The 23,266-nt window shown below is 42.2% G+C and overlaps 1 protein-coding gene across 1 annotated transcript; it reads right to left on the bottom strand.

Annotated features, from left to right (window-relative positions):
- Nucleotides 1-678: 678 nt before the first annotated feature.
- Nucleotides 679-22,214, bottom strand: CDC45 (cell division cycle 45). The gene is made up of 18 exons (XM_056859379.1): nt 22,142-22,214; nt 19,543-19,602; nt 18,437-18,529; nt 17,847-17,984; nt 15,312-15,446; nt 14,243-14,298; nt 13,066-13,114; nt 11,986-12,047; nt 11,414-11,464; nt 9,944-10,063; nt 7,558-7,689; nt 6,425-6,523; nt 5,899-6,060; nt 5,465-5,603; nt 4,261-4,344; nt 2,958-3,076; nt 1,919-1,995; nt 679-806 (listed from the first exon to the last, which is right to left on the bottom strand). Exons 1-18 carry the CDS (start codon nt 22,190-22,192, stop codon nt 742-744), a joined length of 1,692 nt encoding a protein of 563 aa, XP_056715357.1. The 5' UTR covers nt 22,193-22,214; the 3' UTR covers nt 679-741.
- Between the last annotated feature and the right edge of the window lie 1,052 nt (nt 22,215-23,266).

Here is a 23,266-nt window from a genome sequence, read left to right as displayed (position 1 = left end):
AAGGACTGAGCCAAGGCCCTCGGATATTCAGAGTGCAACCACATGAAGCGGGGGAACACAGGGTGCGGGGGAACACAGGGTGCAGGATGGTGCTGCGGCAGTCGTCTTGTTTGTGGGCTTCCTAGAGGCACCTGGTTGGCCACTGTGTGAACAGACTGCTGGACTTGATGGGCCTTGGTCTGATCCAGCAGGGCCTTTCTTATGTTCTTATGAAGCCCCAGTAACTGGCCACTGGTCTATCAGAGACAGCATTCGGTTCTTTCTGCTTTTTAGTGGCTCTCTGATGTCTCAAGGGGATGCTCTTAATATCATTTACTACATGATCCTTTTAACTGGAGATGTCGTGGATTGAACCTGGGACCATTGGTCTAGCGTTAAGAGGTGGGCAGGTGAATGAGAGGACAGGACTGATGTTTACTTATCTTCGATAGCACAGGAATCTTACATCAACCAAGATGTGAAATAAAAGTTTTATTTGATTAAAATGTTACAGTAAAAGCTTGCTTTAGCTACATCTAACATTGCATTAAAAATAAGTTTATATGAAGTTTATATAAGGTTATGGTAGACAAAATAACTGACAACATTTACATATTTTCATATATACAAGAGAAACATGCAAGGAATCGAGAATTTACAAAGAACAACTATCAATAAAAGAGGATCAACAGACACCATTGCATGCTGTAGAGTCAGTTGTAAGTAAAATGTTTAAAATTGTCCTTCAGCACCACCTTACCATTAGGACAAAAGGGAAATAAGCGCATCCAGAAATTTACTCCGATCTTCCATTTTCAGTTCTATTACTAAAGTGATAAAAGAAAGTTTGTTATGTGTTACAGGATATTGGAGGATAAGAACTCAACACAATACAGTTCAGTACTTTTAGTTATCTGATCATATGGAAGAGGAACATCTATGGCTGTATTCTCTCTCAACCCCCCCCCCAACAAAGGTGGACCCTAGGACCATCTCTTCTAGTTCTATACTGGGAAAATACCCCCTTAGTGGGGTTTCCCAGCTGGTGGTAGTACTACCATGGTTCTGATCTAGTTTCAACTAATTTGGACCATCATGACAAGCTGCTGTTAATTCCAAAGCAGGAAGTCTTCAGTCTCAGATCCACATGTGGGGGAGATACACAAGCCTAGCTCATTCTCATCCTGAGAAACTAGTTTGCATCATCTGAACGAAGCCAGTGACAATTCAGAAGTCCAAGCTGGCAGCATAAACAGATTCAACCACTGCAGACGAAGCATGTACACAAGTAATTGCGCGGTCATCAAGCAAAGAGCCTGTGTGTGTCCACAAATCTTGTAAGTTTGTAGCTTCTCTGTTTTGATTGAATATAGTACGGAGGAGGTCTTGGAGACATCTAAGGTTTAGATGCTTTTGGATATATCAAGCACAGAAATTGCTGCATCACTTCTAAATGCAACTGGTGTTTTTTTCCAGTGGAGGAAAATGTTAAAGGACCCCTGTTTGCTACATTTGCAGGGTGGAGTGCGCAGTCCACTCCTGTTGCTTATGCAAGTCTCAATAGCTTAAACCTTATGAACTGTGAACAGAGCAGGCTAGCCAAACAGATCTCTTCCCCTTTCCCCTGCAGCCACCTGCTCTACCCTGGTCTCTCCCAAGAGTTGAGCAATATTATCAGCATGCAGAAATGAGGGAGGGGGCTACAGCTAGAAGGAAGGACTCATCATATACTCCCCTCTCCCTGTGCAAGCTCTTCCAAGAATAGTACAAAATCTTATGCAAGGTATAGGAGAGATGATTTCTGTTCACTCAACTACTGAAGCTGGAAATCAGCCTGTCCAAAAAAAAAATCCCTAAACAAATAAAATGCATACAGAAATTTCAAAGTAGCTGGCATGGCTTTGTAAGGCTTATGCAGGGAAAGTACATCTTTACTTACTAGACATGTCAAAATGGTTATGTAGAGTCCTGGAATTGGTATTTTCTGCAGCTTTCTCAAATGCTCTTCCAAAAAAGCTAAGGGAGGGGGAGAGAGAAAAGCTTTAGAATTTCTTCCCAAGACCACATAACTACTCCCCCTTTCTTAATCCCTTGTGAAAACCATAAACACAAAAAATTAATTAGAATATAACTGTGCAAACTAAGCAGAACATTATTTCTCATGTATTACTTTTTAATGGGGCAAGGTATGGCTCAGCGGTGTAGCATTTGCTCTGCATGCACAAGAGCACAAAGGTTCACATGAACACATGAAGCTGCCTTATACTGAATCAGATCCTTGGTCCATCAAAGTCAGTATTGTCTGCTCAGACCAGCAGTGGCTCTCCAGAGTCTCAGGCAGTGGTCTTTCACACCACCTACTTGCCTAGTCCCTTCAACTGGAGATGCCGGGGACCGAATCTGGGACCCTCTGCATGCATTCAGTTCCTGACATCTTTACTTAAAGAATCTCAGATAGCAAATGCAAGAAAAGACTTGCCTGAGGGAACTGCTGCAAGTCAGGGTAGACAATGCTGAACCAGATGGGTGAATGGCCTGACTTGGTTTAAGGCAGCCTAGTATTTTCTAGCCCTTTCACTGAATAGCACAATTCCCATCTCCTACTTAATTTTGTTCTCAATAACCCTATGAAGTAGGCTAGGCAGAAAGAGGGATGGACAGACAGTCTCTGGCCCAAGGCCATCATCCATGAAGCTTCTTAGCTAAGGGTAGATATGAATTCAGATTGTTCTAGTCTATGTCAAACACTATTCATACTGAACCACGCCAGCTCTCAATGTGCACACACAGCAAGTGTGCATGGTCTGTATATTCCACTGAAATAGCAGAATGCATGATTTAAAGAAAACTACCACACCACGCATCTGACGCTTTAAACAAAATCCAAGCAAGCAATGCTCATATTTGACAACAGGCTGAATTTACAGTGCATCTTGTATGTTTATTTTTTTTTTTAAGTCACGCTAGGAGGCCCTTACTTCTTTTTGTCGGAGCTTTCTATTTGAGGCGGAATCCCCACCATGATCACTGTCCCTTGCTCAACATCCATTGGTGCGGCCATAACCATTGGCAACAGTTTACAGCGCTTATTTTTTGTCTGGAAGCCAGAAAGCAATTTGATTATATACAGCTCAAAGATCAAACAAGAAAACCAAAGTAAAATAAAACAAGCAAACATAATCCCTGTTTTTGATGGAGAGGCTTTGGGGTTAAATTTATCTGAAAAGTATTAAAGCCTAAACCTATTCCAGGCCATGTATTTTCATAGAATCATAGAGTTGGAAGGGACCACCAGGGTCATCTAGTTCAACCCCCTGCACAATGCAGGAAATTAATAACATCCTCCCCCCGCCACACACCCCGGTGACTCCTACTCTATGCCCAGAAGATGGAGTAAGTAAACAGACAACAGTTCTGCTTCTGCTAATTTAAATACATGCTAGGCTTTGTGTCCTTTTTCTTGCACTAAACCTATTAACATTTATTTAACACACTTTATTCCAGTCATCTTTAAAAGAAGCTCTGCATTTTACAACATTAAAATATTAAAAGCAATATAATTTTTCAAAATTAAAAACCCCTAACAGAAACCTTTCAACATGCCAAAGTGGATAAGACACATACCAAAGAGACTACAAAAAGCCGCAGGACTCCTTTCAGTTGCCTAGAAATGTTTTATTTCTTTTCTAGATTTATAATGTCTTCATCGTTTCAAAGGACAAAAGAAGAGATGTTGTCCAAACACACAGGCTTGGTTCACATGCAGTAACAAACGTTGTTTCGACACTGCGTGAACAAACCTTGTGCCGGCACACTCCTGCCTTCCTTTGCAAGCTCCATTTCAGTGTAAACTATAGATACTGTTACATCCAAGCTGACAAATTATGGTTTATATATACCCTCTGATGGTGGATTACAAGCCAGCTTCAAACCAGTATGACTTCAAACCCTGCATCAAAGACAAGCAGCAAACCACAGTTTGCAGGTATTGATAAGACAATATGGTATGATTTGCTTTTGAGCATAAGTAACCAATTGAATTGGAACACACAAGGGCAGAAGGGCACATGTATGTACACAAGGCTTGTTCATACTAAACCAAACTGTAGGTCATAAGAAACAAAATAGATCCTTTTCACCATTCTTCCAACAGTGTTGCTCTTTAAGAGTCAGTCCTTGAGTTAAAGTGTGTTGCTTAATGAGAAAAAACCCCTATCTGAGGTAAAGAGAACCTCTGTTCTGGCTACCCATATCTAGAAGGAGAAAGCATAAGTGACTTACAGAGCAGATAAAGGACTTGAGCAAGTATTTACTAAGCAGGCACAATGATACTGGTCTGGAGAACAATTTCACATCTGGTGTTCCCTGGAAAACATAAAATTATTTACCCCAGAAAAGGCAAAAGCAGCAGCAACGTCTTTAGAAAGGCTGCAGAGGAGACAGCCTCTCCAGAAGTGCACAAGTGCTAATGAGTCAAACTGCCTCCCCCCCTCACCAGATAATTATTGCTAAGTCTCAAAAGGGTCATGTCCAACAGTATGCAAAGTTGCAGTTAAGGCAAATAAAAGTTCAGAGATCCCTGTAATGGCAGTGAAATTTGACACACAGCCTCATGGGTACAAGAACAGTTTTTTTTAACTACTGGTAGCCTTACTAAGTTTACTCGGAAATACTGTTAATGCAAAGTAAAAATTTATGAGCTCGAAGCGCAGAGTGGTAAGTTGCAGTACTCCAGTCCAAGCTCTGCTCACAATCTGCGTTCAACCAGTTTCATGTAGCCGGCTCAAGGTTGACTCAGCCTTCCATCCTTCTGAGGTTGGTAAAATGAGTAGAAGAAGAGTTGGTTTTTATATGCCGACTTTCTCCGCCACTTAAGGAAGAATCAATCTGGCTTACAATCACCTTCCCTTCCCCTTCCCACAACAGACACACTGTGAGGTAGATGGGGCTGAGAGAGCTCTAAGAGCTGTGACTTGCCCAAGGTCACCCAGCTGGCTTCACGTGTAGGAGTGGGGAAACAAACCCAGTTCACCAGATTAGGGTCCGCCGCTCATGTGGAGGAGGGGGGAATCAAACCAGGTTCTCTAGATCAGAGTCCACCGCTCCAAACCTCCGCTCTTAACCACTACACCGCGCTGGCTCTCAAGTACCCAGCTTGCTGGGGTTAAGTGCAGACGACTGGGTAAGGCAATGGCAAACCACCCCATAAACAATGTCTGGCAGTAAATGTTGTGATATGACGTCACCCCATGGGTCAGTAATGACCCAGTGCTTGCACCTTCACCTTTAAAGTAAAAATTTAGCATTTAATTTTGTAAAAAGTCGGACAGAGTGTGCTTTCCAAGGTTTCCCAAAAAGTCAACGACTTGCTACAGTATGTACTAAGGTTGTGAAACCAAACAGTTCAGGCGCTGAACTTTTAAAACTTGGCTTGACATGCCAAATCAAGACTTTTAGACAAGGAAGAAGTACAGGCAAATTTTACCTCCATGAGGTAGCAGTAAAGGAATGGGCCCTGTGAGATTACAAGATTGGTGCAGATGCAGCTAGCCACAGTCCGCTGAATGGCACACAGCTGCTTCTTTGCTAGTTCCAGCCCTTGGCGTAGCTTGTCCAGGTTGCTTCTAAAGGAAGGGGAAGGTAGAAGAAAGTGGTTAATGGAAAAGGAAAGCGAACAAACTTGATCCATCCTATCAATCGTCTTGCTCGGCTCATACTAACATGAACCTTTTGCAGACGACACAAATAGATTGTGTTCCTCCCTCCCTCATGTGAAGAATTATGGATAAAAGCTAACTCTGGTTACCCGCGACACACGAACACAAGTGTGACAGTGATTTTACTTAACTGTGGTTAAGTAAAGCACATCTGGATGCAGCTGGATTATGAAACTGGCTGAAAAAAGGAAGCACATATTACCTGGAAAGGCTATCCAAAGCCTTGATAAAGTTATCAGACCCACTTTCATCCTTTTCCGTATTTTCCATTAGAGAAGAAGCCGCGTACACTACGTCACTGGCTAAGAACTTATTTTTAAAACCGAAATGGATGCTGAAGGTTTGTACTCTTAAATCCTTCATTCTGCAAAATAAAATGAAGCCATTGGAAAGACCTTAAAATACATTTTCCCCTGTATTGTATTATCAGAAAAAATACTAAATATTTTTCCTCAGGTCCCAAAATGGCTCACATATATTCAGCAATCCCTGAGAATGACCCTGTTCATCAGGATCTGTATTACCTTCACGATACAGATAGTGGAGCTGAGAGAAAGAACACTGCCCTAATTTGTTCGGAGGAAGGACACAGTAAAGATATGATACAAATTGTAGGGCTATTCAGATTTGAAATTCAAGAGCGAATTCAGCAATATCACTGAGGGTGAGGTTTTGCCTTAACAGTAGTGAAAAAAAACTTCTAACAGAAGTTAAGAGGTATGATTTACCCAAATTTATTTGCAGATTCTTCAATCATCTCCCGTAGGTTCTCTTTCAGGGAAATGTCCATAGAATGAAATTTCTGTTTTACTTGCTTCAAAGGTAAGCTATTTTTAAAGAGAGAGAGAATATGCTGAGGGAATCTTAGCAGAAGAGTCATATCTTTTCTTCCCAGAGTGACTGCCTGGCATGTAGAACAGAATCATTATAGTTATCTCCATCTTCTAAAAAAAAAAAAAGTAGATTTATCTTGTATAGACTCAACTGGGCAAGAAGCAGAAAATGAAGAAGAGTTGGTTTTTATATGCCAACTTTCTCTACCACTTAAGGCAGAATCAAACCAGTTTATAATCACTTTCCCTTCCCCTCAACAGACACCCTGTGAGGTAGGTGGGGCTGAGAGAGAATGACTAGCCCAAGGTCACCCAGCTGGCTTCACGTGAAGGAAAGGGGAAACCAACCCGGTTCACCAGATTAGCATCCGCCGCTCATGTGGAGGAGTGGGGAATCAAACCCGGTTCTCCGGATTAAAGTCCACTGCTCTTAACCACCACTCTAATCCACTACACCATGCTGGCTTCATGCAAGGCATTATAAATTATATGGAGTTCACATTGTAAAGTACGTATACTAATTCAAACTTACCGTATTTTTCGCTCCATAACACACACTTTTTTCCTCCTCAAAAGTGAGGGGAAATGTCTGTGCATGTTATGGAGTGAATGTGCGCACAGAGCCGGCTGGGTGTGCTGGAATGACGCGAGCCGGCTCTGTGCGCCCCGTTCCAGCGCGCCCAGCCGGCTCTGTGCACCCCGGGACGCACAGAGCCGGCTAGGCGCACTGGAACAGCCAGCCGGCTTTCCCCGCCCGCCTCCCAGCTGGGAGGCGGGCGGGGCCGGCTCGCATCGTTCCAGCGCGAGCTGGCTTTCTTGCCCTGACGGCCAGCTGGGGGGGGGGGGGCGTGTTATGGTCAGGTGCGTGCTATGACGTGAAAAATACGGTGTGTATAAACACAATTCTTCCTGCTTAATTCCAACCGTGACTGTTTGTTTTTAATGGCTGCATTCTTGTTGATGAAACGGATTTTCCCAAACACTCCAGGTAACAGTAAATCAGACTTTGTCCTGTACCTCCAACTCACCCCATATCAGCAAAGAATTCTTGTAGCTTCTTCTGGCCTTGCACTGACCACAGCTTGAGGCTAGCAGAAGTGTAACAAGTGTTACAAAGGCTTTCATACAGAGACCAGTGTTGATAGAGTGAAAGACACAAGCTACAACCATCAATAGGAATCAGGAACAACCATTAATATCTTCTGTACAAGTCAATTGTGTTCATTTTAAAACAGCTGTCTTCTCGCTATTATCATGTCTCTTAGTTAAAAAAGCTAAAATGAAACTTAAGTTATAGACACGGACTTCTGAGCTGTATCCCAAGATTACGCTAAAAACTGCCGAAATGGGAAATAAATAAAAGAGCGCCTGCTCTTTACTTTTATAGACTGTTGAAGATAGATACCAACTAGCTAGAGATTTGAAGGCATGGGGGGAGTGGCTGTCCCCACACCCCTAAGGATTTTATTCTTCCAGTGGAAAAATTGGAAGTTTTGCAGAACACTAGAAAAAACCCTCTTATGAAATATTCTCTTTTGGAATGAGTGAAATGCTTATTAAGGTAAGATTTTTGTGGAAGACAAACTACAGCATTAGATAATAATTCCTGCATGTACTGCAGTCATAAACTCAAATCCACAATGCATTTCTCCACCAAGAGAGTGCTGCCTTCTTCAAAGGTAAAGGTAGTCTCCAGTGCAAGCACTGGGTTGTTATTGACCCATGGGGTGACGTCACATCACAATGTTTGCTATGCTTACAGGGGTGGTTTGTCATTGCCTTCCCTAGTCATCTACCCACAGCAACCTAGGTACTTATTTTACCAACCTTGGATGGAAGGCTGAGTCAACCTTGAGCTGGCTACTTGAAACTGACTTCCATCAGGATCGAACTCAGGACATGAGCAGACTTTTGACTGAAGTACTGCAGCTTACCACCCTGCGCCACGGGGCTTTTTTCTTCATAAGACCGAGACTTCATAATGACCCAGTAGGAAGCCAGGCTGAGCAGCCCATGTCGCACTACAACCCAGCACTCCATGAGCCATTCAGACCACACCTAGCCAACAATGTGTCAGCTCAGCTGTTGTGTCCTCCTAAACCACTGCCAAGTGGCTGAATTAAGGGGTCATAGAATCATAGTTGGAAGGTACCACCGGGGTCATCTAGTCCAACCCCCTGCACAATGCAGGAATTTCACAACTACCTCCCCTGCACACCCCCAGTGACCCCTACTCCATGCCCAGATGGCCAAGATGCTCCCCCTCTCATGAACTGCCTAAGTGGGTCCCGCCACCACTGCTGAAGCTTGCTCACTCCAGGCTGCCAGTAGCCCTACAGTGTAGTGGAAACTTTCCCTGTAAATTGAACGGTTATTCTACCTCTGGGTATGTGAGGGACTGAAGCTTGGTTCACACATGGTAGGGAATGAGGTGGTAAAAAAAGTGACAGCCCAGAGGTGTCAGAATGGACTTCCTCACTTTAGACTGCAGGGTGAGGGATCTCAGCTTTCAATCTTCCTTTGTATATTTTAAAAAAAAAAACCCTTCATGCAAATAGGTAATTAGCACAGCAAAGAGAGAAGTTCTGCTCTTCGGCTTACTGTGGTGTTTTGCTAGTTAGAGAGTCTGATTAATACCTGGAGCATTGTGTGCAGTTCTGGAGGCCTCACTTCAAAAAGGATGTGGACAGAATCGAGCTGGTATAGAGGAGAGTGATGAGTATGATCAGGGGCCTGGAGACCAAGCCTTATGAGAAAAGCCTGAGGAAGTTGGGAATGTTTAGTCTGGAGAAGAGGAGGATGAGAGAGGACACGATTGCTCCCTTTATTTAAAGAGCTGTCACTTAGAGGAGGGCAGGGAGCTGCTCCAGTTAGCAGCAAAGGATAGGACTCGTAATAATGGGTTTAAATTGTGGGAGGAAAGGTACCAGCTGGATATTAGGGGGGAAAATTTACAGTAAGAGTTGTTCGACAGTGGAATCAGCTACCTAGGGAGGTAGTAAACTCCCCCTCGCTGGCAGTCTTTAAGCAGAAGCTGGACAAGCACTTGTCAGAGATGCTCTAGGCTGATCCTGCATTAAGCAGGGGGTTGGAGTAGATGGCTTGTATGGCCCCTTCCAATTCTATGATTTTATAATATAAACATCCCAAAAATTTGACCTTCTGCATGCAGTCCAAAGGTGCAGTCCATTCTACCAGCTCATTTCCACTTCACTGTCCTAGATGTGTGAACCAGGCCTATTATAGCCAAGGCCACTCAGTGAGTTTGTGGATAGAACCAAGATTAGAATCTCCCCTTTCCCAGATCTAGTTGTAATACCCTGGACTACACTGACCTAACACAGGCAATATATTAACTACCATAAGTGATTCCTCTGAATCTTGCTTATTTATCATGATTATTCAGAAGGATACTCGTATTCAAATGCTATTCTCATGCAGTCGATCGAAAGGGAGTTCTCTTCATCCCCATTACGATGGTTATGCCGGGATACGTGACGCTGCAGGGCTCCAATGTCTGTTACATATTTCATTCTTGTGATAGAAAAAACAAACACTGCTTTGACTTTCTTTTCCAGGAATCCTATATATTAGCTACTTAAAATTCTCTTGCAAGGTATACACAGTGTGAGTAAAAACACCAGGAACTGACATATTAATAAAGCGCATGCTGTAAAGTGCCTTCAGCAGCATCATGAAGTGATGAATGTGAATTTCTGCCAGCAACATGCAGGATCATGGCCACTATTGTGCTGATGGTACTCAGCCTTTGTAACTCTCCTCCCAAGAGGGCTGGCCGGTCCCCTCTCAACTCAGTTCTGGATGCCAGGTCAAAATATCCTTTTGGAGATTGGCAATTGATTATTTCTGGTTCAGCTGCTCTGTCTTTCGTTGATTCACTGATTTAGATTTTTAGCCTGCCTTCATTATTTAGATATTTATATCCTGCTTTTCTCCCCAAGGAGACCCCAAGCAGCTTACAACATCAGTTCTCTTATTTTACTCTAACAGCCCTTGAGGCTAGGCTGTGTGTGACTAGCCAAGGGTCACCCAGTAAGTTTCCTTGGCAGAGTGGAGATTCAAACCTAAGTCTTCCAGATCCTCAAAATGCCAATAATGAAAATACATTTATAATTAAAATTTATATACACCTTTCCTAGCCACTGAAGGCAATTTACGAACACTGATTTTTAAAACTTGCAACAATCACAAAACAATCCAAGAAAATCCACAAGTTATACAGATAGGTAGGCGTAGCAGTCTAGATAGATTTTTCAGACAAACAGCCTGTAGACTGAGATAGTCATAATAAGCAGCTGGCTTAGCCCAAGGCTGTGCCAAGTAAATAAACTCCCAACATTATAATCATAAAAGAAAACCGATCCAGCAATAAGACATAAGGCAATAACTTTAAAAACAACAACAAAAAACAGGATGGACTTTACCAGGGCACTTAAAAGATATTAAAAGTGGGCACCAGGCAAATTTCACTGGGGACAGAATACTACCACAGAAAAGGTTCTCTTGAATGTTTTTGGGTTTCCTGATATATTTAAATTTGGTTTTCCTTAATGTTTATTATGATCAGTAATAAAATCAATAATAAAGCTAATTTATTGGTAATATGCACCAATAATAAAGGTTCCAAATGTGGATGGAAAAGGTGGGCTTAAAATACTTTAAGCAGAATAAGTACTGCGTTCACTCGAAGTTACATAGGGATGCTGTTCATACAGAGAGCTCCAAGTAAACACAAGCTCCAAATTTCAGTGCTGTATTGCGGGTAACTGCATGCATAATGAAGACGTGTGCCTTGAACTAAAGTAATGTATTGCTTATTATAATGAATCAATTTCTTACAAAAGAAAAAAACTGCTCACTTACTGAGTGATTTTGTCGTGAACCCACTGATCGGTTAGCCCAACAATAGCCCACCTAAAAAGAAATCAAGAATTTTGGGGTATTCACGTATAATCCACACATCCTTAAAAAAGTACAAAAAAATGTCCAATAAATATAACTATATAATGTAAAGAGTGAGCTTTAAGCTACATAAAATTGTGTGCAGCTTTCATCCACAACTTCTACTTTCCAAATGACATGTATTGCTTGAGTATCAAGGACATTTTCTTTTACACCTTCCTTATTAGTGATTTGGTACTGTCTTTTAACTGAAATGAAATTCATGCATACTGAATTTGGAGGACTTACATCTACATTAACACATGTATGCATTTGATAATGGTAGATAATTAGAGGTTATGATCACATCTTTTAAAAGTTTCAGGGCAATTTTAGACCTTGGGGTGGGGAAGGGTCATCAGAAGTCCTTATAGTATGTTTCTATCACATTTTTATACCATTTCTTTTTTCTTCAATAGAACAGTTTCTGAAATCAAGTCAGCAAAGTGACTATTGCAACCCACCTCCCCCCCAAAAAAAACTAGACTACATACCACAACATATCATTCAGGTCTTTGGACATTACCCATGCCAAGTCAAACATCATCATGGCAGACTAGAAAAGCAAAGAAACCCTGATGTCAGTTTGCAAACAGAAACAAATAATGGATCAATAGTGGTAGGGAAAGGAAGGATCTTTAATGCAAACAAATCTATTCTACACCTTGTATGGCTTGTTTGCTACTCTTAAGAGGAAGGCGCAGCAAAGCCCATATCAATCTAATCAAAAGCAGACCTGGAGGTGGAATTGGCACTGGGCATTGTTGTTGAAAGTAGCAAGAAATATCACACTACCACAACTGCAGCATGGGCAGAGCAATCCTCAAGGGTGGGGGGGGCAAATAACCTTTGGAGTTGGCGTGACCCGTGCACTAGCATTAGTGCTACTTGCACTGGCTAAGTGGGCACTGACACCGGTGCAGGGCAACTTATGCCAGCTCTGGGGAGCAGAACGACAGCATGAGGCTCAGGTCCCAGTGCAGCCTCCCTGGCAGTATTTTCCCAGTACAGGGGCTTGTGCCGGCACCAAAAAGGGTCATTTCCCCCCAGGAACGCCCCCTTTTGCAGACGCGAACTTGCACCTCAAAACTCATGGCGTAGCCCTGTGAAACCCAACAGAGGAGTTTTACAGGGCTCTGGGGGGAATTTATTTTTTTATTTCCCTCTGCGACACTGCAAGCAGCACAGGAGCTGGTGCAACTACACCATCTCCGGGCACTCCTGAACTAACCCCTCTTCAGGAATGCTCTGTAACGCTCAACTTTTTTCAGCCTGAGGAAAATATAGGCACTACATGGAGGCATTTCAGAAGTTAGCTGCATCTGTACTTCATGGCTCCATGAAATGAAGGCAAAAAAGGAGGTATCCAAGGAAAAGTAGATAGCTTTCCTAATGTGCAGTGGTGGAAAGTTCTAATGTCACGGAATTGTTTATAAAGAATGATCACACATACACACACGGGTGCATCTCACAACCTACTTTACACAAAGGCAAGTATCCTATTGCAAGATCAACAATTTCAAGACCTTTAAGCTACATGTTAGTCTTCAGTTTAAGCAATGATATCTACTTACAGAAGTCCCATGATATTCATACTGCTCATAATCAAAGAGAATTTCCTGCCTAAAAGAAAAGAAGAACCATTGCTCTTCCAGATGTATTGTCAGAAATGTTAAAGTCATTTAAAGCACCTCCAATACAAACGAGAAAAAAGGAAGTCCCATCCAGAACATTCCATATGGAGCACTTGTGTTTTGAACGCAGAAGGACACAGATTCAGCCCTTACACCCCAGTTAAAGGATCTCAAGAAGAAAGCGTAGGGCAGGACCCTCCTCTGCCCAAGACCCAGGACAGTTGCTACCAGTCAGGACAGACAATATCAACCAGTAACCTGACTCTGTATAAGACAACTTCATATGTTATATGCATGCACAGGCTTCATTTCAAAGGAGGCAGTGGAGGCACTGGAAGTACCACCGGGGTCTTTCCTTTTGTTGATTATTCCTTCCAATATTTGCTTGTTTCACATGAAGTGTCATTGTTTGTCTTGGCAGCCATGAAATATGGGTGAAAGTTGTATCTGAACGATGAAAAGTTTTAACATAAGCACTTTCAGGTCTAGTTATTTTAATGATGTTCTTTGTGATTAATTGTAACAGCCTTTGGCTGTACCCAATTAATGCTATCACTGTTACTTCCATAGTTTTTACAGAAGTCCATGTCATGATAAAATAAGTAGTAAGCACCACTGAAATAAAATGAAGTATTCCCCCCCCAAAAAATGACCAGATTTTGTCCTTGATAACAATACCCCGCTGTCAGAATAATGCCAAAGAGATTGTCTATTGGAGTCAAATTTGAGCCTGTGACTGATAGTTAAATAAATAACATTAGTTACCTGTTGAGCACAGACCTTTGCGCAAGGTAATAATTCTGTTATATTTTAAGAACAATTTTAAAATTCTGCTTTAACTGTACTGGTTCTATTTATCTTTCCTTTTGTTTGCTGCTTTGACTTTTTGCAGATAAGAGTTGTGATGTTTCTTCCCCTTTCCTTTCTCTGTTTTTTTTGTAATTTTTGGAATATTAATAAAACGACAATGTTTTTGAAAACGGTATAGGGCTTTTACCTTCTATCTTTTGGACAATGCACCAACCACATCAATATTTACAGCATTTAATCTATATGGCCTCCATATGATCACCAGAAGCAGAAACAGAATGCAAACAGGAAGAGTTTGAAAATGTACCTGCGTGCCTCCCATTCTCTTCTTTGTCGTCGTTTCATTGTTCGTTCCACTATTTCCTGTGGAGAGATTAATCTTTTATTTACATAACACAGACACACACATTATAATACAGAGTATCTTGGTTGTATATCGTGTTGCTAACCTTGAAGCAAGGCTCATCTTGTCTCAATTTATGTTTAGAATGCATTCTTAAGGACATTTTTCTATGAAAATATTCTGAATAGCACAGAGGGGGCAAATGAAAGAAACAGATGCACCTGAGGTTCATGAGATGCCCATTAATTGCTTATCCCAGGTCTAAGGACCTCCTGAACCACCACCTACAGTCACACAATTGGACATCTGCTGCACATAGGGGCAAAAGAAATGGTCCCATGGTACTAGAGACACTCTGGGGTTTCTTCAGGGATTTTGTTGTTGCTCTTGGCTCAAATGGGAACATGGACTATTCTCGATCTAAAGTGTTTGAATAAGTTGAACTCAAGAACATCTGCCATGCATCAAAACAACTTACTGGCATCTATCAACTACCAAAGGATTCCTATCATGAAGCAGTCGTAGATGATCATCAGCATTTTCATGACAAGGCTGCATCAGGGGGGCGCAGCAGGTTAAATGGCCATCACTGAACGAACCTACATAACAACTTCAATTATCCGATCAATGTCTTCTCTCCATCCCTTCATATACGTGTATGGCTACGGCTCAATCTCTGGCTTTTACAGCACTGTCCCTTGCATTGTGGAATGGACTTCCTGAGCACATTAGGAAGATACCTGCCCTCTTGCACTTGTAAGGCTGAATTATTAGGGAGATCACCTGAGGTTGCTTAGCTGGACTGAAAGTCCCCTTTTCTTTGTCTGGTCTTTGTTTTATTGATGGTATTTATTATTGTTATAACTGAATCTTTTTAATCTCTTTTGTGAGCCACTCTGAAGAGAAAAACAGGCTATAAATCTTTTTATAATCTGAAATGCTAACGAACGTTTTTTCATTTGGCTTTTCTTTCACCACTTCTTTCCTTTAATATTTGGGTACGTTATTTGAACTCAAGATACACACAACTGACCTCTTCAAATCGCTGACGTTTTCCTGAAGGTTCCGATCCATCACTTTCATTACCAGAATCCTCCTCGTCATCCCTGAAGATGTCATCATAGGCAGGAATTCCAAGGTCATCATCTTGCTTAACCAGGAGTTTAATCTAGCAAAATACATACTTTATTAAACAAGTCTGATTTAATGCAATAATAATCCAAATTAAAAATGTAATTAACAGTTAGAAAAAAGGTAAAGGTAGTCCCCTGTGCAAGCACCGGGTCTGCCTAGTAAACGTTGTGACGTCACATCACAACGTTTACTAGGCAGACTGTGTTTACGGGCTGGTTTGCCATTGCCTTCCCTAGTCATCTACACTTTACCCCCAGCAAGCTGGATACTCATTTTACTGACCTCAGGATGGAAGGCTGAGTCAACCTCGAGCCAGCTACCTGAAAACGACTTCTGTCGTTATCGAACTCAGGTCATGAGCAGAGCTTTGACAGCAGTACTGCATCTTACCACTCTACACCACGGGGCTCCTTATTTCATACAGACGAAACATACATGGGGGCAAAATTGTTTCTTCCTGCCTCTTGCCTGAGCAGAGCTGTACTGATGGAAGGGACTTTTTCCTCTCCCCTCTGCAGCCTCCCAACCTATTACTCCACATGGGTCCCACAATCCTGGGCACGTCCTTTCCCAGGGTCAGAAAGGGCTGCTACGGGATGAGATATCCAGGAAGGTCAGTGAAATTTATCACACAGACCTTGCGTTGGATCCAACTCATTCTATGTACAGTCATTTATTTATCTTAAACTAGTTGTTCTGTAGCATTACTTTAATTTTGCAACTGCAGCTATTATATAACTAATTTTGGAAGTGGGGATGGTATGAGGGTTACAGAAGTACATCACACTCTTAAATTTAGCTACCAGGCTTGTGTAGCACCTCCATATTCCATATGCTGTTTCTCTCTAATGCTTTTTTTGCTGTCAAGTCACAGCTGACTTATGGCGACCCCTGGTGGGGTTTTCAAGGCAAGAGACGTTCAGAGGTGTTTTCCCATTGCCTGATCCATCCACTTATTAATTTAATGGAATCAGAGGAAGAGGTAATGAAACTTCTTCTTTGGGACGGGGACTCTTTTTGTCTCTCTCAAGTTGCCAAATTTTGCTCTGCTGCAATTAAGATCCATACGGGAAAGGTAATCACTGGGACTGGCTAATTTTTATCTGGAAAATTATTGGTTTTAACTGTTTTTAAATTGTGATATTTTAAACAGGAGAGATTTTAATCTCTCACAGGTTGTAGTTGGACTTTTATTCTGGTTTTTGCCATAAATAAATGTATTGGTATTTGAGGTGTTTTCCCATTGCCTGCCTCTGTGTCATGCCCTTGGTATTCCTTGGAGGTCACCCATCCAAATACTTGCCAGGGTCAAGGCTGAGAGTGGCCTAGGGTCACCCAGCAAGTTTCCACGGCAGAGTGGGGATTCGAACCTGAGTTTCCTAGATCCTAGTCCAACACCATAACCACTAAACCATGCTGGCTCTTACCCAAAAGTTATTTCTGCTTATAGACTGTGGGATCCATCTCGTTGTATGGAGATTGCAGATATTTCAGTGTCTGCGTGAAGTTCTCGGAATTTTTTTCCTTTCAGCTCCTTGACTACTAACCTGTAATACATTTGCTGCTTGGAACATAGTGCAAACTAGATAACCAACCATTGTTTTGTTATCTAGTTTGCACCATGTTTCAAGCAGCAAATGCATTACAGGGGACAAATTTAAAGATTGCTAACACTGGACTAGTTTAGATGTGCCTAATGACTGCCTAATTTTGTCTTCATAGGGTGGAAAGGAAACCACCTAAGAAAGGAAGCCACCTTCCAACCTCTTAAGGAAAATTATATGGAAATTTGCAATTAATAATGCCTGTTTACACGGTTGTCACAGTCCTGTGGACATGTTAGGCTCCCATACTGTTTCAGTTGTCTCCAAATCAGTTGCCAAGGAGGAAATAGCAATTTCCACCCAGCCAAATGAGTTCCTTCCTCATTGAAGCAATTCCTTGCTTAATCATGTCAAAGGACCAGAATATCAACTCATCTGGTTGTGCTCTGCTGAAAACTGAAACATATCAGGGTAAAAGCAAGAAAAATGAGTTGCAAGGATGCAGCCACTCTATTTAAATTAGGTGTTACTATAACGTCAATAAATACTTTTGATCCACTATAGTCTTGAAGTGTTGCTAGCTAAGGTGTGAGGAACTAAATTGGGCTGGTCACCTTTGTATGTTTCCCACTATGAAGGTAGTATTGCTTTCATGTTGTTTTGGTAAACTCCAAAGGGCTGTGGGAGGCTTGCTTGTAACCTTTAAATAGCTAGGGCCAGACACCCAAAGGGGAAAACCAAAACTCATTTGTATCAGTTTGGATTGCAGTGGAGCAAACTCAGTCTCAGAAGCCCTAGTGCCAAAGGACAACTAACCCAGGAAGCTGGCCCTTACCTACCATAGCACAACTAGATTCTAATCCTGTATTCTCCTGAGAAATAGAATTTACCTGTGTTTCGTTGTAAACATTAACTACATTAATAGGCCGGTGAGTGTCGCAGACAAAGAAAATGATGTCTTCTTCAGGTTGAAGCACTTCTAGCAGGTCAATGTTGGCACCACAATTTATTAGAACAAAGTACTGGAACTGCAAATATAAAAAAAGTCTATTAACAGGTAAATAAGACTTAACTTTGCAAAATGCTATTTTGTAGACAAACATTATGCATCTTTTCCCCTGTAAAGCTTCGTCTTCCTAAAGCTATTACAAAACCTCAGCTCTTCATATTTCCAGAGAGAGAGAAAACACGGTTAATTTCCTGGAACCAAGGAAATGAAACTAATCCCATTCTTATTCATAGCAGACAGGAAGCTATATCCAGATTAAATCTAACATAAAGTGACAATCTAGACCAGCACAACAAAAGATTACAACTGCACACTAAAGGACACTAATTTTACTGGACTGCAGATAATTAGGCTGTACAACTGCAATCCTTTGGGAGTAAGTCCCACAGAACCTAGTGGGATTTACTTTGTGAGCATTCATAGTATAAAAGTATCAGAAAGGAAAAACAATTTCTACTTTTATCTTGTTACCTGATCTTTATGTTCCAGAAATGCAGTTTCAAGTTCTTGCCAGCCAGACACTGGTACTAATGTATATTGCACATGATCACACTGAAATAAAGCCTTAATTATAGAAGAAGGGGAAAAAACAATCACTTAAGTATGACAACATTTAACTTATAGTTTTTACAGTACCTTCAGAGCAACTTAAAACACTGTACATATTTTTTAAAAATAAAATCTGAGTAATTTAAATACAAAGATTCAAACAATTTAAAATGAGAGTCTGGTAAACAATGGTCACTGTTTAATACTGTATCTATTTCTTCCAATTATTTTATGTTTTCTGCAGTGGCAAAAGATCCCCAAAACTATAAGCCTGAAGTGAATCACTAAAACAATTCCAGAGCAGCAGCCATGTTAGTCTGTGACCAAAAACAGATGTTTTATGCACCTTAAAGCAGGGGTGTCAAACATAAGGCCCACAGACCGGATCCCACCCTTAAGAGTGTTCTTATTTGGCCCGTAAGCCAGCCAAGACAGCCACAAACACCCCACCTTCAGTCTGGGCTGGCAAGGCACAGCCTGGCCCGACCAAGTGACATTTATGTCATATCCAGCCCTCATAACAATTGAGTTCAATACCCTTGCCTTAAACGCTCACAGGTTTTTATTCTTCCACAAGGTTTCATGGACTTGGCCAGACGCATGCATCTAAAGTGGACTAGTCCACCATATTTAAGGTGCTTCAAGATGCCTGTTTATTATTACTGCCTTACATACAGACACTGTTTTGTTTTTTGCTGACCAAAATTTCATTTAACCAAGGCTATATCATTTATGTTAACCTTAACTAACACTTACATATAATAATTTTAATTATCTAGTTTTCTAACTTACAAGGTTTATCTTACCTATATAGATTTATTAATTTATTTTTGGATTTGTATCCCACTCTCTATCCCACCCAAAACTGGGCGATATATTTAAAATCGAATGATCTTATGTCACTAAGACAGCTGTTGGAAAGCACACAGTAAAAGGTTAAGACATACAGAAAATTACACTTTCTCCTCATGATACTTTAAACAATTCTTCTCCTCTTGCATATCTACATGACATTATATGAGACTTACCTGGAGTATTTTACAAGCACATATTGAGTCTACATCCGAAGCAACAAGCAGCAGCACACGCTGTAAAAAGTACATTTTTAGTTAGTATATTTAACAATAGCATAAGAACATAAGAAAGTACATGCGGGATCAGACCAAGGCCCATCAAGTCCAGCAGTCTGTTCACATAGTGGCCAACCAGGTGCCTCTAGGAAGCCCACAAACAAGACAACTGCAGCAGCATTATCCTGCCTGTGTTCCAAAGCACCTAATGTATTCAGCATGCTCCTCTGATCCTGGAGAGAACAGGTATGCATCATGACTTCATGGAAGCAAGCACAGGATTAGGCCTGCTGGGGAGGACTAGGATAAAATTCGGGGGGGGGGGGCGTGAAACTAGGCAGGTCATACAGTTTATTTTCTTAGGATGTATTGGTTGGGTCTTCGTGGTGGGAAGGAGGGCCTAGCCCCAGATGGGAAGCCCGCAAACAAGACAACTGCAGCAGCAGCATCCTGCTTGTGTTCCAAAACACCTAATATAATAGGCAGGCTCCTCTGATCCTGGAGAGAATTAGGTATGCATCATGACTAGTATACGCAGTATATATAACAATCAAAAGCAAACAGCAACTATGGCTCTAAGGTAAATATTTCTAAAAGAACAGTACTTTAATCAGTTTTAAAACTACACATTTTAACATTTCACAAAATTCCAACATACAAAATACATTCACAAATGGTGCTAGCTGCTTATCTAACCATAAACCCCAAACTTTACAAACATGAACTCCAGCTTAGCTCTTCACATCCACAGTTCCATTCCGACTTTGCTTATGGTTCTTAAAGAGCCAAGGAGATTCATAGTTGCTGTTTGCTTCTGATAGTCAGCAACATATTGCAGCACGAATGAGTTGATTTTGATAACTTCATAGTACATATAACAACAGCATATGCAGTAGTGCAGCTGGTAGCCACCCCAAGTTCAGGGTGAATCTGTCCTAATCCTGGAGAGCCAGCGTGATGTAGTGGTTAAGAGCGGCGGTTTGGAATGGTGGACTCTGATCTGGAGAACCGGGTTCGATTCCCCACTCCTCCACGTGAGTGGCGAACGCTAATCTGGTGAACTAGATTTGTTTCCCCACTCCTACACACTAAGCCAGCTGGGTGACCTTGGGCTAGTCACAGCTCTTTTAGAGCTCTCTCAGCCTCATCTACCTCACAGGGTGTCTGTTGTGGGGAAGGGAAGGTGATTGCAAGCCCGTTTGATTGTGCCTTAAGTGGCAGAGAAAGTCGGCATATAAAAACCAACTCTTCTTCTTCTACATAAAAGATGGAAACTCATTCAGCCTGAGGGAGCGGGAGAAAAACGGACATTTCTGGAGACCAAGTCCGATGAGGAAAGGTTGAAGGAGCTGGGTATGTTTAGCCTGGAGAGAAGACTGATATGATAACCATCTTCAAGTACTTGAAGGGCTGTCATATAGAGGATGGTACCGAGTTGTTTTCTGTTGCCCCAGAAGGTCAGACCAGAACCAACGGGCTGAAATTAAATCGAAAGAGTTTCCGTGTAGACATTAGGGGGGGGAAATTAACAGCTAGAGCGGTTCCTCAGTGGAACAGGCTTCCTTCGGAGGTGGTGAGCTCTCCTTCCCTGGAGGGTTTTTTTTTTAATGTTTTTTTTATTTTTATAACATAACTCAACATAAAACAAAACAATTACAATAATAAAAAGAAAAATAACAAAAAATACAAAAGATCATCAATCATATAATCTACTTAATAGGATCTACGTTACAAAATTATAGATTTCAAAATACCCTTTTGACCCTCCACCCACCATAAAAGTGACCCACCACCAGACTTCCAAAGAAGTGTCTAAACAGTTTAAAAATTACTCTATTAACAATAAAATATATTTTAAAAAAGGAAAAACTAATTTCTATAATTCACTAACTAAATTAGTAATATCCATTTTTGCCAGTTTATCCCTGGAGGTTTTTAAGCAGAGGCTACATGCCCATCTGTCAGCAGTGCCGATTCTATGACCTTAGGCAGATCATGAGAAGGGGGGCACTTTGACCTTCTTCTGGGCATGGAGTAGGGGTCACTGGGGGTGTGTGGGGGAGGTAGTTGTGAATTTCCTGCATTGTGCAGGGGGTTGGACTAGATGACCCTGGTAGTCCCTTCCAACTATGTGATTCTGCGTCTGACCCACCAGCACGGCAGCCCCTTAGAGCACTGGTTCCCAACCAGAGGTCCGTGGACCTCCAGGGGTCCGCGAGAACTAAACTAAGGTCCGCGAAACAAAGTTATAAACCCATAATAAATTAATATTTTCAATTAAAAGTTCTCTATTATAAAAATATGTATTCAACAATTATTCTAAGTTTAATGTTTAACTAACAGTTATGATTGCAGTTTATTTTCAAATTCTCTGAATTTTAATTTTGAACCTTGGGGTCCCTGCACCGAACAAAAAAAGTCCTAGTGGTCCCTGGTCAAAAAAAGGTTGGGAACCACTGACGTAGAGGAAGGAAAGTTGACAGGGATGCGGTGAGGGCCTCACCCAGCGCGAATGCGTAACCCCGCTAATCCACCCCGACGAGATTTGCCCCCTCACCTGGCTCAGAACCAACTCATAGAACTCCTTACGGAAGTCTGACAGAAACATGACCTGAGACCGACTCCGCTGACCCGACAACGACAATGGCGGTAGATGCGGAGGCGATACTGCAATTCCTGGTCGAAGGAAGGCGCCAAATCTCTCTGTCCTCCCATTGGTCAAGACGCCTTGAGTATTGTCCAATGAGCACTGTTCATACCCTCCCCCTTACATTCTGAATGGGTGAATCCTACGCCTACGTCGCAGCGCCTCCACCAATCGCCGTTCGCCATCCCTGCGACGGCTCAATGTAAGAGAACAAAGGGAAGACTCATAGGGGTCCAAGGAGTCAGGCGTTCCAGTTCCATACATGAAGCTGCCTTATACCGAATCAGAGCCTTGGTCCATCAAAGTCCGTATTGTCTACTCAGACCGGCAGCGGCTCTCCAAGGTCTCAGGCAGGGGTCTGTTCACAGCACCTACTTGCCTGGTCCCTTTAACTGGAGATGCCGGGGATTGAACCTGGGACCTTCTGCATACCAGGCAGAGGCTCTACACCTAGCCCCTCCCCATGGCTCTCCAAGGTCTCAGGCAGGGGTCTTTCCCATCACCTCCTTGCCTAGTCCCTTTCACTGGAGATGCCGGGGATTGAACCTGGGACCTTCTGCATGCCAAGCAGAGGCTCTACCACTGAGCCACGGCCTTTCCCCCGTACTTTGGTCGGTGGGAGTCTTCCATGTGCGGGGCTCGAGTGGTGCAAACGCAGAGGGGTTAATGTGCCAACTCGAATAAAGTCGTAGGTTTTATGTTAGACCAGAACAGTGAATAAAAATAGAGGAAAAGACGCATTTCTCGTCGGAACTCCCGGTCTGCGGTCCCACTCTTGCGCCTAGATAGGGCTCTCATCATAGAGATTCCAAGGCCTAGAGAGGCAATCGCAGAGAACTCTGGCGGACAGTCGCTTTCAATTTTCACCAGCACTTCAACGCTACATCCCCCCCCCCACACACCGGATCTCTATGGCCTAACCTTTCCCTCGTTCTATTACACACACAGGCGGAAGTCTTTCAATTCCCTCGTGCTGCATTCTGGGAAATGTAGTTTTTTTTAATGGGAAAGAGAAGACCCTACCACATTGGCACT

This window comes from Euleptes europaea, chromosome 13 (assembly GCF_029931775.1).
Source record: "Euleptes europaea isolate rEulEur1 chromosome 13, rEulEur1.hap1, whole genome shotgun sequence".
NCBI lineage: Eukaryota > Metazoa > Chordata > Lepidosauria > Squamata > Sphaerodactylidae > Euleptes > Euleptes europaea.
This window is presented reverse-complemented; position numbering and strand designations above follow the sequence as displayed.